The sequence below is a fragment of the Homarus americanus genome, unplaced genomic scaffold (genome assembly GCF_018991925.1).
Source record: "Homarus americanus isolate GMGI-L3 unplaced genomic scaffold, GMGI_Hamer_2.0 scaffold39155, whole genome shotgun sequence".
NCBI classification, from domain to species: Eukaryota; Metazoa; Arthropoda; class Malacostraca; order Decapoda; family Nephropidae; genus Homarus; species Homarus americanus.
In genome coordinates this window covers 9,753,709-9,767,369 of record NW_024737042.1, presented here as the reverse complement: position 1 = coordinate 9,767,369, position 13,661 = coordinate 9,753,709, and the positions used below count along the sequence as shown (strand labels likewise).

The 13,661-nt window shown below is 37.0% G+C and overlaps 1 protein-coding gene across 9 annotated transcripts in view; it reads right to left on the bottom strand.

Moving 5' to 3' along the window:
• LOC121872686 overlaps window positions 1-13,661 on the bottom strand; it is a 51,026-nt gene continuing 37,365 nt past the window's right edge. For 8 of the 9 annotated variants that reach the window (XM_042375672.1, XM_042375673.1, XM_042375669.1 and 5 more), the window contains 4 exons: window positions 13,079-13,222; window positions 3,239-3,380; window positions 1,573-1,703; window positions 1-782 (listed from right to left, as the gene is read on the bottom strand). In XM_042375672.1, coding sequence (XP_042231606.1) covers window positions 378-782; window positions 1,573-1,703; window positions 3,239-3,380; window positions 13,079-13,222 — 822 coding nt within the window. In that variant the 3' untranslated portion in view covers window positions 1-377. The remainder of the gene's footprint in view (window positions 783-1,572; window positions 1,704-3,238; window positions 3,381-13,078; window positions 13,223-13,661) is intronic. The other variant, XM_042375675.1, reaches the window with a different exon arrangement.

The window sequence follows — 13,661 nt, the reverse complement described above, 5'->3', positions numbered from 1 at the left end:
TATATATATATATATACACACTCTGTCATGTCATAGAGTGGGTAAATTCACATGGGATATTCTTCTTTCCTGGTGTGGTGTACTCAAAATCTACTTCCCCCTATAGTAACCATCCTATTAAGTGTCCTGTACCAACAAATTCATTTAATTTTCTTGCATTTATGCTTAATGATGTAACATTCCCAGAAACCATGCTGTTTATCATTCATGTACAAAATTTAACTTAATAGATGAAAAAAGCATAGCCATTTTTCAAGTAAGTTCATGTGATTCTACATGACTGAAAAAAAGTACAATAACACTAACTACAATGATTCTCCTAAGCCTGATACTGTACCTTCAGTCAACTGCTTCACTATTGGACATACACTATGCATTTATGGCAACCCAAAGAGATCCAGTAACAAGTTGAGTTTGCAATTCATTAACCTAATATTTTCTTGAGGAAGCTGAAGCAACCAGTCTTGTGGCAGCTGTGAATAACCAAGCACAGCACCTAAGACACCACCTACAATACTTCCATGCACACTCACGCCATCACCCCCTCTCATTATAATATCACTGAGCTCTTCTTTGAAGCTGTAATTTTCCTTTTCCAAGACACTTATCAATAAACTTATAGAGGTCAATACATCACATCCTCGAAGACATTTTTTGTCCTTTATTAGAAATGCTGAGAGAAATTTATTCTTTTCTTTAGTGTCAGAGAACAACTCTCCCACTTTCTCCTTCAGTTCAATGAAGAGGTTGGTAAATGATGTAGCAGCATCAGCAACTTTGCCCTTAAAAATAAAGAATAATTAGTGTTACCACAAGAGGTACTGAATTATGATGACACATAAACAAACGTTATGTTAGGCTGTAATTCATGTCATGTTTATTGGGTGTGCCTGCCCGTATACAGTTATTTAGTGTTGAGATGGAGGCAGATGAGAGACCCAGAGTAGGTTGAAGTGTTGGGTTGTGCAAGGTGAGCTTGTTTGCGTATAATACGCCTGACACAGCGAGTTTGAAGTTGCCAACTTGATCACGTGGTGCCCAGCAGGGCACCGCCAGCCTCACTGTAGCTCTCCCCATCACACCACCAACACCTAACCTGTTTCTCCTGAAGACTTTCAACACGTAAGTTTAACTTGTATTTATTGTGTACACAGGTAGACTGTGTCCATTGCATCGTTTATCATTGTGACGACATGAAAATATGGCAAATTAAGTACTCATTGTAAGTGTTAAGATTAGACTAATTACATAGCTATGATTGTTATGTAAATATATATTGGATTAGACATTTATGTGATTTCCTATGTATGATTTATTTGAAATACTAAAATAAATTGTATTCAACAGGTTTGACCAAATTATAAAGTTCGAGTTTAACTTGACAAGTCTGATTATCCTTTAACCACCAGACTGGCAGTTACAATTAGTTTCAAAGTTTGTTCACAATAAAAGCAAATTATGATGATGACACTTCAACAAGAAAAACTCTTTTGGGTTATACATATCTCCTTTTCTCGTGTTAATTTATCAAAATTACCATCGAAGGTGAACATTTTGTTTATAATCTCTTACCTGAAGTATTGTGGCCATCAAGAGAGCTAAGAAAATGCAGGTTGCTTTTGCCATGGGGTCAGCATGAGTGGCTTTGCAAATTCTCTCTGCATTCATTTCAACTTCATGATCCACATAGAAGTTTGGTACCCCTGAAAAAAAAATTGAGTTGATTAAAACTCTCGGGAGCCAGCAGAAGACCAGATATCGTATCGCGGAGAAGATTTTTTCCCGAGCGCTATTCGTAGCCAAGATATTGTCAAATATTTATTCAAATGATGCCTTCCTATGTAAAAAAGGCTGGGAAATTATATGAAACCCCCCAAAAATACAAATAAATAAAATTATAAATAATGTAAAATCCATTTTAGTGAGTATAGGTGAAAAGTGAGAGTTTACTGTTCATTCCTCTTCATGCTGTACCCACATCATTGCATCAGTCAGTATAAAATGCACATGGCAAGAAAGAATAAATCATGAGGAAGATGATGGTGTAATTACAAAAATATAATGTAAAAAGTGACGGTGTTACAGAATAAAAAGGAAAAATAAGTGGTGGTTAGGCGTGCAGTCGCCGAAATGTTTATACACATTTTCTTCCTTGCTAGTTTTTTGTTGAAATCTTTCAAAAGTATTTTTTTTTAATGGCGGATTATTATTGTACACATGCTAAGGAAGAGAAAGACGAGTTAGAAGTTTCTGTGACAAAAATTTTAGTTTTGGCAATAATATTTCCACTTACCAATCAGACAAGGTAGGCCTTAGCACATGCACATCAATGGAGATGCCATTATGAATACGTATCAAATAAGCACTATACTGTATAGTTATTAAAATTCACCATACCCATATGCATGCCTCTACTGCACTACATTTCACTATCACTCATTAGTTTTCCAAACTAGGCCTACATATTACAACATGCCTTTGTGTAGTACTGTATATGCAACTGTATTGTGAGTAGCCATTTCACCAAAATCTCATAAATTCACAAATATTTCACATTTCATTATAAATACAGTATTTCAATACACATCACTTTACCAATTCATAAGAAAAAATATTGAGGATGTAATTGATAAATTACAGAGGGTCTTAATCTACCATTGTATGAAAATACTGAGAGAAGAAATCACTTAATTTTGGAAAAATCATAAAAATCATGAAAAAATTTAGGTAAAATTTTTTCTAAAAATAAGCCAAAGGTAGGCAGTATGAGAAGAAGGAAGTTTGTTACTCCATTTCACGATTAAGGGGGTTGAGGTCAGAGAAGTGGTTCTATGATTTGTTCCAGCACTGATTTGAGGTTAAAACTTACTTCATAAACTTGGATTGTCTGAACAGGTGGCTGTTTATGCAGCAATTGCACTGATTGGACAGGATAATGTCCCTTTCACCAGATGCTGATGGCCCCTGGATAAGGCAAGCTCTACCAAGAGGTTTTGTTTTGAAATTTTACAAGTCACTTTTCATATGACTTACAAGCCATTGGGCAATGAAATGGGAAAATTATTTATAAAAAAAAAAAAAAGTGAACAAAATTATTGCAAACTACATACTGCATATGACCAAAGGAAATTCTTCTGAAGGACGAAGGATAATTCACCTCTCCAAGGAACACTTCCAGGGACACAACTACCAATTGCTCTACTACCTTCATATTCAAAACATAACTAAAACAACAAACCTAAAACAAGAGCAGATGGAAGACATGAGTTATCACTGGGATTGAAAGTACATATCCCTCTTGATATTTCGTCTTTTGTCTGTTTGTAGATAGCTTGTGCAGCAGCATGAGGGTTAGCAGAGTAGCCTTCCACAGTTATCACCTGAAGCATGTTGCAAGAATAAGGTTTGTTTCAGATTTATGATATACAGTATAGTACAAGTCAATTGTTCATTTATTCATAAAACAATGTCCTAGAATTTTCATCACAGCAACATATAATAAAAATATTTTTATTTTTTATTTTTTTACGGGCATTAGTCCACCCGGGCCTAGGTCACCGACCCACATCAGGGCCGAGGGGGCAAAAATATGATAATGATAATGATAATGATAATGATAATGATAATAATGATAATAATAATAATAATAATAATAATAATAATAATAATAATAATAATAATAATAATAATAATAATTACGATAAATTAATAAAAAATAAAAATAAATTAATAATAATAATAAAAATAACCAAAAATAAATAAGAAAATGAAAAAAATAAATAAAGAGTGAGAAACAATATACAGTATCATGATCAGTATGTATGTTGTGATGTCAAAGTAAGAGAAATAATTGAGACCCTGCAATTGTGTGTAAATGAGGCAGAAAGTCAGATCAGCGACCTGGGACTTAGTCACAAATTTTGTGATGCCATCGTAATAAGTCATCTCCAGAACTTAATTAATACATATCCAACAAGATGCTTCTTGTAATACTGTATTAGTAAAATGATAAAAATTTCTAGTGTGATGAAGCCTTTCAATATTGTGTCAGGATTGTGGAGTTAATCAGGAAGAGCTAGCTACTACTAAATAATAAAGGTAAGGTTTTCATGATAGATGTATGTCACAACATGTTTGGATGGATAAAACACTTAAGTCAAATTTAGTTATTTTACACTTTTGTACACTACTCTAGGAAACTTTAAATTGACAAATACTGCAAAGCATATAATAAGATGAAAAGGTCTGTCACCATGACAGCTCTGCCAGGAAGAAATTACCATATTTTACTGCATATAAGACATACGGGCAAATAAGATGCACCTCCCATTTCAGCTTGGAATATTTAGGAAAAAAAAAAAATTTGTAATTTCTTCCACTGTAGTCATAGTTTTCTTAAAATAATATATACCAGTCAATGTGAGGAATAAAAAAAAAATACAGCATTGTACCGCCATTTGGCTGTTGGACGACGAAATACAGTCATGCGCCGGTTAACGTCCAACCGAACAACATCCGATCGCATATACGTCCATGCCCCCCCGCCACCCCCCCAAAAAAAAATTCCCTGACGCCTGCTGGACCACCACTCCACGACCCCCTAACGTAGACACGATAATCCTCCCCATACTGGCCAGATATTATATGTTAAAGGAATATCCTTCCTTCCTTAGGCATTTGCCTCCAGGTGTAATGTTAACCTACATCTACTAAGGATAAAATCTTTCACCTACAAATTGACAATAACACATTTGCTGTAATCAGACATATCTAGTTGCCTCAACAATTGCAACCCCAGTTGCAATTGGGGTTGCAATTTCAAATTCTGTGTCATTACTAAGAAATAACGAAGTCTCTGGTGCTCTGCACTCTAAGATTAAGAGAAAACGGACGACTCAGGCATCCTGAAGCGAGAGAAAACGGACTCCTATGACGGGGCACTCAAATAAACATACACATAGCTACATGTTTTGTGGACTACCCACTGTACAGTATCCTTTACATCACTTTGTAATAAACCTAGTCATGCCTATGTGTGTTTCTGATAATTACTATAACATTATATCTTTAGTGGGTCTGAATGAGAGCAGTTGTACAAACACAAGCACTCACACTGACAGACTTGACACGTTTTACCAACCATAAAGACAGTTGAAGCTTTAAACATCACTCACAGTGGATCTTGAATATTCCAACTGTAATCAGACATATCTAAGTTGCCCCAACAATTGCAACCCCAGTTGCAATATCAAATTCTGTGTCATTACTAAGGAATAACGAAGTCTCTGGTGCACTGCACTCTAAGATTAAGATAAAACGAACGACTCCGGCGTCCTGAAGTGAAAGAAAACGGACTCCTATGACGGGGCACTCAAATAAAGAGAGACATAGCTACATGTTTTGTGGACTACAGTATTAAGCGTACCCTTTTCATCAATTTGTAATAAACCTAGCCATGCCTATGTGTGTTTATGATATTTACCATAACATTATATATATATTTAATGGGTCTAAATGGTCGTAAAATGGGAAACTTGGGGTTGGGTGCCTGGAACCAATAAATCCCATAGGTTTCTGTAATTTCGGACAACATCCATTTCGGTTAACATCACGTTTCCAAGAACATATCTAGGACGTTAACCGGCGCATGACTGTATGTCGATCATTTCACTACACACGGGAGACAGATCAGAAGAGCCGAGATACCTCACTCCCCGTTAAACGTGAATAGTTAACACACAAAGAAAGTTTATTCCCCTTTTATGCTTTAGACCTTATGATAATAACTACCTGTATTATTATTATTATCTTTTTTTTTGCACATTGTGTGTGTAAAAAAAAGAGAAGTATATCAGCCCAAAAGTACATGTTGTAAAATAACCATAACAAAGCTCACAGCTTGGCCTGGAGTAGTAGGGAGAGGGCGAGGGGGATGATGCTATGGTGATGAGTCTTGTGTTACTATTAAAAATACTGTACAAAACTAATATAAAATAATGAAAAACAAGCCAAAAAAACAAAAACATGTAAGGAATATTACCACAGTTGTAAAATACTGACCGACATGGTTTGTCAAAAGGCTGAAGCAAACTCTGCTAACTCTTTAGCAACAGCCCCCCCGACACTACGCTCCCTCCATCTCAGCCTGTTACTTTTTTTTTGCACAATATGTATGAAGGATTGTGTGTGCATGTAAATGAGCATAAAAAAAAAGTTACATACAGTACAGTATATCTACCTAAAATTACAAGTTGAAAAATTACCACAACAGAACTCCCCCCTCAACCAGCTAACTCTGGCTGGAACAGAAAGAAATTTTCATTCCCTTTTTGTGTTTGATCTTATAATAATTATTTACTTTACTTGTTGTACAATATGTATGTAGGGTTCTGTGTGTACTTAACCGAGTAAAAAAATAATGAAGAAAATTACCTATACCTACCTACCCAAAATTATGAGTTGAAAAATAACCGTAACACCTCACAGCCCAGCCTTGTAGCCTGGTGGCTAAATGTTGCAGGTATGACATTAATAGAGAGTAAAGCTTGTAAGAATTCAGAAAAGGTTACTACAGGTTGTACCTCTCTAGTCCGGCATTCTGTGGTCCGGAAACTCCCGTGGTCCGGAACGATTTTAGTTTGTCCAATAGGTAGATAGGCAGCTTTTTTTTTTTTTTTTTTTACTTATCTGAATTATTATTATTATTACAGGAGTATTAAATTTTTGCCCCTCAGGCCCCAATGTGGGTCAGTGACCTATGCCCGGGTGGGCTAATCCCCTTAAAAAAAAAAAAAAAAAACAAAGCCGCGGGAAATTAAGGTTTGTTTACATCCGGCAGTTCGGCTGCTCTCTCTCTCTCTCTCTCTGCTTGTCTATACAGAGTACAACATTTAACCCTTCAATATATATGAGCAGTAAATAAGTGTTGCTTTCATATTCTTATGTAGAGTAATGACGATATATTTTCACATGTGCGCACTTACATACGAGCAGTCTCACTTTTTTTTTTACCATTAATGGTTAGCTACTTATATTGTTCCATTTATTAACATTAAATAACATTACAGGTACTTCAAGCAACCATATTCATTTTTTTACATTAATTTTACTACAGCTAAACTCAGGGTCTTATTTTCTTCAGTTTTATATGTAGAACCAATCAGTCACTGGTTTCGTAAGCTTTAACATAAACAATGCCGGCAGCCGTCTCGTCTCCTCTAATATTCCACGTATTATTAATAAATTGTATTGTTAATTTTGCACACACATACATTAATTCAATAAAAACAAATTCAGAAACATTAATTAAAATATATATGAACAGTAAATAAGTGTTGCTTTCATATTCTTATGTAAAGTAATGACGATATGTTTTCACGTGTGCACATGTGCACTTACATATGCGATCTCTCTTTTTTTCTTTACCATTATCGTTAGCTACTTCTATTGTTCCATTTATTAACATTAAATAACATTACTTAAAACAATCATATTAATTTTACTACAGCTACAACCAAGGTCTTATTTTCTTCAGTTTTATATGTAGAACCAGTCAGTCACTGGTTTTGTAATCAACGAAAACAATGCTGTGTCATTTCGTCGTGTGTTTTAATATTCTACGTATTATTAATGAATTGTATTGCTCATTTTGCACACATAAACATTAATTCAATAAAAAAGACATTCAGTAATAAACAATAATGAATCTTTTGTACATAAGAGAAATGACCCTGTTTACACTATTATGCACGTCGTCTGCACGTTGGCGGGCCGTTCAAACCCGTCAAAATTCAAGTTTCCGCCGTCAAAATTTTTATTTATTTATTTATTTTTGTGTGTTCCAATAAAATACATTAAGAATTAAAAACTCGCGGAATTTGAGAAGCTACTATACGACATTTAACCCTTCAATATGTCTTCAAAGAGACCATGACGCAGAGAAAGTGGTGCTAGTGCTTCCAGGCATAAGCACAAGTCACTATCTATCCAGGAAAAGGGTGAATTTCCATGGTCCGGCAATTTCCATGGTCCGGCACCGGTCAGGTCCCGAGGTTGCCGGACTAGAGAGGTACAACCTGTACTTAGTTCTGAAGAGTTGGGTGCCTGCAGTACAGATGCGAATCATCTCGGGTTATCCTTCGTAGTTATAAATTCCGCTTTTATATTTACAGCAATATTTACAATAATAATAATAAATAATAAATAAATGATATTCAAACAATATGACCAAAGACAGCTGACAAAGCCATGAATGGCTTGTTTCCAATAGTCCTTTTGCCAGCAGCATCTGGAATTCTTAGGGCCAGGCGGTCATCCATCCAAGTACTAACCAAACCCAATATTGCTTAACTTCACTGATTGGACAAGTAGGCAATAACATACAGTAAGTCCTCGCATAATGTCGTCCCGCTTAACGTTGTTTCGGTACTATGTCACTGAACTTTAGAGACCCAAAATTCGTTTAACGTCCCGGTGATCTGATACTACGTCGCTTTGCATCGTCACGGACTACTTTCTACGGCGCATCGCCCGCTCTTGTCTGGCCGGGCTACGTTCTCTCGGCTCGGCACACTGCCCTCATTCGTGGAACATCACAGCATCCCCAAGCAACGCCAAGCCAGTCTCTGTTACGATTTCACATCATTCGTGTGTACTTAAGTGCTTTTGCTCAAAAACTATACCCTAACCATTCGAAATGGCTTCCAAGCGCCCATCAAGTGCTACTGATGCTAGTGTAGTGAAGAGGCAACGTAAGACCATTACCCTTGCTACGAAAATCGATGTATTAACCCGATTTGAAAAAGAGGAATGTTCTGTGGACATAGCCGCTGTGCTTGGTCTAACCCCCACAACGGTGCGTACTATCCGAACGAACGCTGACAAGATAAAGGTTAGTGCTGGAAGTGGTTCTTCTCCGAGTGCTTCTAAGACGACTCATACTAGAAGCACTGTGATAGAGAAGGTGGAAAACATGTTGGCTATGTGGATGGAGGACCAGAATCAATGCAATGCGCCTGTGAGTCTTATGGTTATCCAGCATAAGGCCAGATCCTTGTTTGGCGACATAAAGGAAGAAGAGGGTGAAGGATCGAAGGAAGAGACCTTTACGACCAGCCGAGGATGGTTTCAACGATTTAAGCGTCGGTATAACTTCCACAATATTAAGATGACTGGTGAAGCTGCCAGTTCAGATATGGTTGCTGCCGAGACATTCCCGCCAACAACAGAGGAGGAGCAAACATCAACGGAGGAGAAGGAGCAGGCAGCAGCGGAGGAACCCCAGTCAGAGCAGGAGGAGGAGGAGGCAGCCACAGAGTCTCAGTTACTCACCACCCTCCTCCCCTCCCACCCTCCTCCGTTCCCACCCTCCTCCCCTCCCACCCTCCTCCGTTCCCACCCTCCTCCTCCGCTCCCGCCATCCTCCTCCTTCACTCCACTATCCACCACACACTCGCTCTACTCCCTCCGCCCATCGGTGAGTACCAATACAAACTTAGTACTGTAGTTCTATATTCTATAGAAATGGCACTTATTTTCTGTATATGTAACTTTTTTCATGTGGCAAAGGGAGGCTGGGGAACGTAACTCCTGTATTCTATCTATTTCTTGTGGGGAAAATTGATCCACTTAACACTGTTTTGCATAACGTCGTGTTTTCAGGAATGTAACCCTGACGTTAAGCGATGATGCCCTGTATTTTTAATTCTTGAATTAGCTTAAGTAGAATTTAGCCTACTGGAGACCACAACTTCACATAGAGGACACGGGCTTTTTTTTTTTTTTGCACTATTTTTCAGGCAATAAGTGAGCCTTATATGCCATAAAATACGGTACCTAAGCCAAAATCTTGCAGTCCTCAAGTTTTCCATTTGATCTTTCAACATACAGTATAGTCTCGATTTACGCGGATTTGGTTTACGCGTTTGGTCATTTACGCGGCACCTTGCCAGACCGACAATTTTTATTTACACGGTTCATTCCATCATTTACGCGGGAAGCGGCGCGGGCAGGGTGCGCACAAGGTCGCCCAGTCAACAAAACTTTACCGAGTTCTTCACCCGCCACCCACCACAGCCAGCCCAAGTCAGTGAGCAAGAGAGCAAGTGATGGTAGTGCTGGTTCAAATGCTTAACGAAAGTGTATAAGCTTAGCCGAGAAACTAGATGTGTTAAAACGATATGAAAAAAGTGAGAGGTCTGTGGATATTATATGGAGCAAGCAATGAACATATTTTCTGAAGTAGATCCATTAACAGAACGAAGCATTAAAATTAGCAGGGACGTGAAAAACGCATATGACCTCAACATAAAGATGTATTGTCATGATCGTAATGACAGCTAACCTGTTAAACTAATGATCCATATTACACTTACACGTCCACAAAACCTTCTGAGTCTCCCAGTGGAAATGTCCTCCGTGCTCTCTGTTTCTTTGATGGCATCATCGAGTTATCGTGTGTTTGTTGACCGAAGTTGTAAACTCTTTCTGCTACCGAGACCCTGTAAACCTTTTTTTTCACCTATGAATATCAGAGACTCTGAAAATCATAGTGAAATTGTGGAGGTTAACTAAGGAATTAATTGATATTCTGAAGGGAACCTTTTGAATCTGCTCCTCAGGTGTTGTAGCAAGGCGCTGCATGTTGGGACCTGTTGCCATCCAACCTTTTCTGATCAATTGAATTCTTGCTTTTGATAGCTTAGTCAGAGCATTGTTTGTGAAGATAATAGTAGGGAATGAAACTGAGACAATGAACCAGTCAGGCAGTCAGTAGCACTGCAGTTAAGGCGTCAGTTTCTTGTTATTACTAGTATTATGGATCGTTTTGTGACGAGGAGGAGTCTGTGGCCGGCAGCAGTGATTCTGCCGCTGCCGACCAGCACATGGACACGGAAGTTGAAGTGGCTGAGGCTGTTGACAGCCAGTCCACTGAGACTGAGGCCAGTGGCAGTGAGTAATTTTTTTTGTAATTTTGAAATAAAATGTTGATAATATTAACGTTTTTGTATCAATTATATTTTGTTTCACTTGTAAAACCCAAAATTTTTTATTTTAGTATTTGTCTGTTTATTTATTTATTTTAAAGTTGCGTGTTGCGGCTGCGGTTTTGCTTGCGACGAAACTTTTTGAAAAAGGTTGCGGTTGCGGCGCAAATACTAAAAAGACTGAGAGTCTACCCAGATGCACTTCAGCCCTTCTCCTAGAATAAACAAAACATTGTTTTTTGTAGTATTATGTTAAAACAAACACTCATAAATCAACACAGCTAAATTTAAGGGATAGGAAATGGTCTGTTTACTGGCTGGGAAGATGGGGGAAGGGAGGGAGGTGAGGTGATATGTTTGACAGTTGATGCCAAGGTCTAGTGCTTATTTATTTATCTGTCCTTAAGAGTGACTAAGTTTTTCTCTTATAAACTGTCACTGAACTGACCTGGGAGAATATTATTAACATTGCTGGAATTCTTATAAGATAATGATTGATTTGAATATAAACATGCTATAGCTCGCATTAGACATACAAAGAGCAAATTTTTTTTATCTCTTGGTCAAAATATATGACGTTTATATTCAAATTATTCGTGTCTTGCAAGGATATTCTCCTAACTTTAGTCTGTGACATTATATAAGATAAAAACTTTAAGCCTAAAACACCAAACCCTGGCTGGGAAGATAGGGGGGAGGGAGGGAAGTGGCAGTGACATATTTGACAGTTGGCACCAAAGGTCTAGTGAAGTATTTATTTGTTTATTTCTGTCCTTTAGCTTGAGTTTAAGTTTTTTGCTTATAAAATGTTACAGAAGTGACCGAGGAGAATATAAAATACATTGCTGGAATTCTTATAAGATAGTGATTAATTTGAATACAATCATGCTATAGTTTGCACTCGACAAAAATTTTAGTAATCATTTAGCACATTATTTTGAGTACATGTACAGTACAGCTTTGCCCTTAGGACAGTGTAGCATGCCCAGAGAAACACTAGGCGCAAAATTTTAAATATGATGCGCTAGATTGACTCGCGCAAAATTGAAACATTGTCCTTAATTGTGGGTGTCGCTTTAAATCAATCTTAGATCGATTCGTGTTAAAGCAACGTTCTACTGCAACAATAATAAATAATAATTAATAAAAATTAATAAAAAATTATAATAAATATTACATAAAAATATATTATAATATAATAATAACAATAATAGTACTGTAGTACTAAATAAATACACACACACAAAAAAAGATCAATAGTGAGAAACGATATATGTATGTTGTGTTGTCAATGGTAAGAAAACAATTGAACCCTGCAATTGTGTGTAAATGAGGCAGAAAGTCAGGTCAGCAACCTGGGACTTGGTCACAATTTTTGTGATGCCATATGGCAGTAGGGTCTACCATTAGACAACACATTATGCTTCCAATATCTTCCCAGGCAGTAGTACCTCCCTGTTTGACAGCTACCTACTACCTATATAGTTTGCATTTTTCATTAATTGTATTGTTTTGGGGGAAAAGGGGGTAAAAACCCACACAAAAGTTATGGAAAGGTCACACCAGGGAACGAATCTCATTATTATTGCATTATTTTAATAGTATTTAATGATTCACGATGCAATGATTCACCTTACACTGTAATATTGGAGGACACATTACCGTTGTTAATCGAGGCTTTACTGTATTCATAACAAAGGAATGTAACAAGCTACCAACCATCAATGATAATAACTGCTACAAGGAGCTGTACAAACAACAAAAGGAGAAAGTTGTACATCAGTCTCTGGACCAATTTTTTAAACATCCAACCCTAAATTATGAGGTAAGTACCGTATATATTATATTAAAATATTTATTTTAACTTAAAAAAATATAATCTAGGTATTTAATTAATATCATGGTGAGAAACTTTTTACCAGAAACTTCCCCAGGAATGAATCTTTATTTACATCATTAGGCCTATGGTCTACTTGTGTTCACTATATAGTTCAGTATGTTGTTTTATGTAATGTCACACTTTTCAGTAATTCATGCCTGGTGTATAGCCGGGTGTACCTGTATGCCTATTCACAAAAATTTGAGTAACAAACCTTTTTCATAAAAGGAGAGAGAAGGTAGCCAGGTGAAGGATCGAGGTCAGCATAGCCATGGACTCTCCACTGATCCAGCTGAGAGGCCAGCTCGAGCTCGTCCACAACTCCACCCCAGCGCATCAATGAATCTAGTGTTAATATCTGCCAAATAGAAAATGTAAATGCCTTTGAATAAATAATAAACAAGCTACTTGAAAGTAACTTTTCTTTTTGGTACTTTTACTCGAGTAACATTTCAATCAATCATCGTTACTCTTGATTCGTTACTTTTTTGGGGGGGCCTTTCATTAACCAGTTACTTTATTCTGAGCATTTCAGCAGTGAGTGGGTGATAATTCCACAGGCAATCAGAACTCAGTGAGCATGCTATATGTTTCCAACCAATCATCACTCACTAGTGAACACACACTGTGTTTCCTGCCAATCAAAGCAAAGCATCTCTTCCTGCCAAATACTGTATAATACCAATTTTACAGAATAGGTCGGGACCAAGCACATTATCTCAAATTGATTTTTCCTAAGAGTCAGTATAAATATAATAATTATGTATTGGTTATTAATTTGCATAATACTTTTTGAG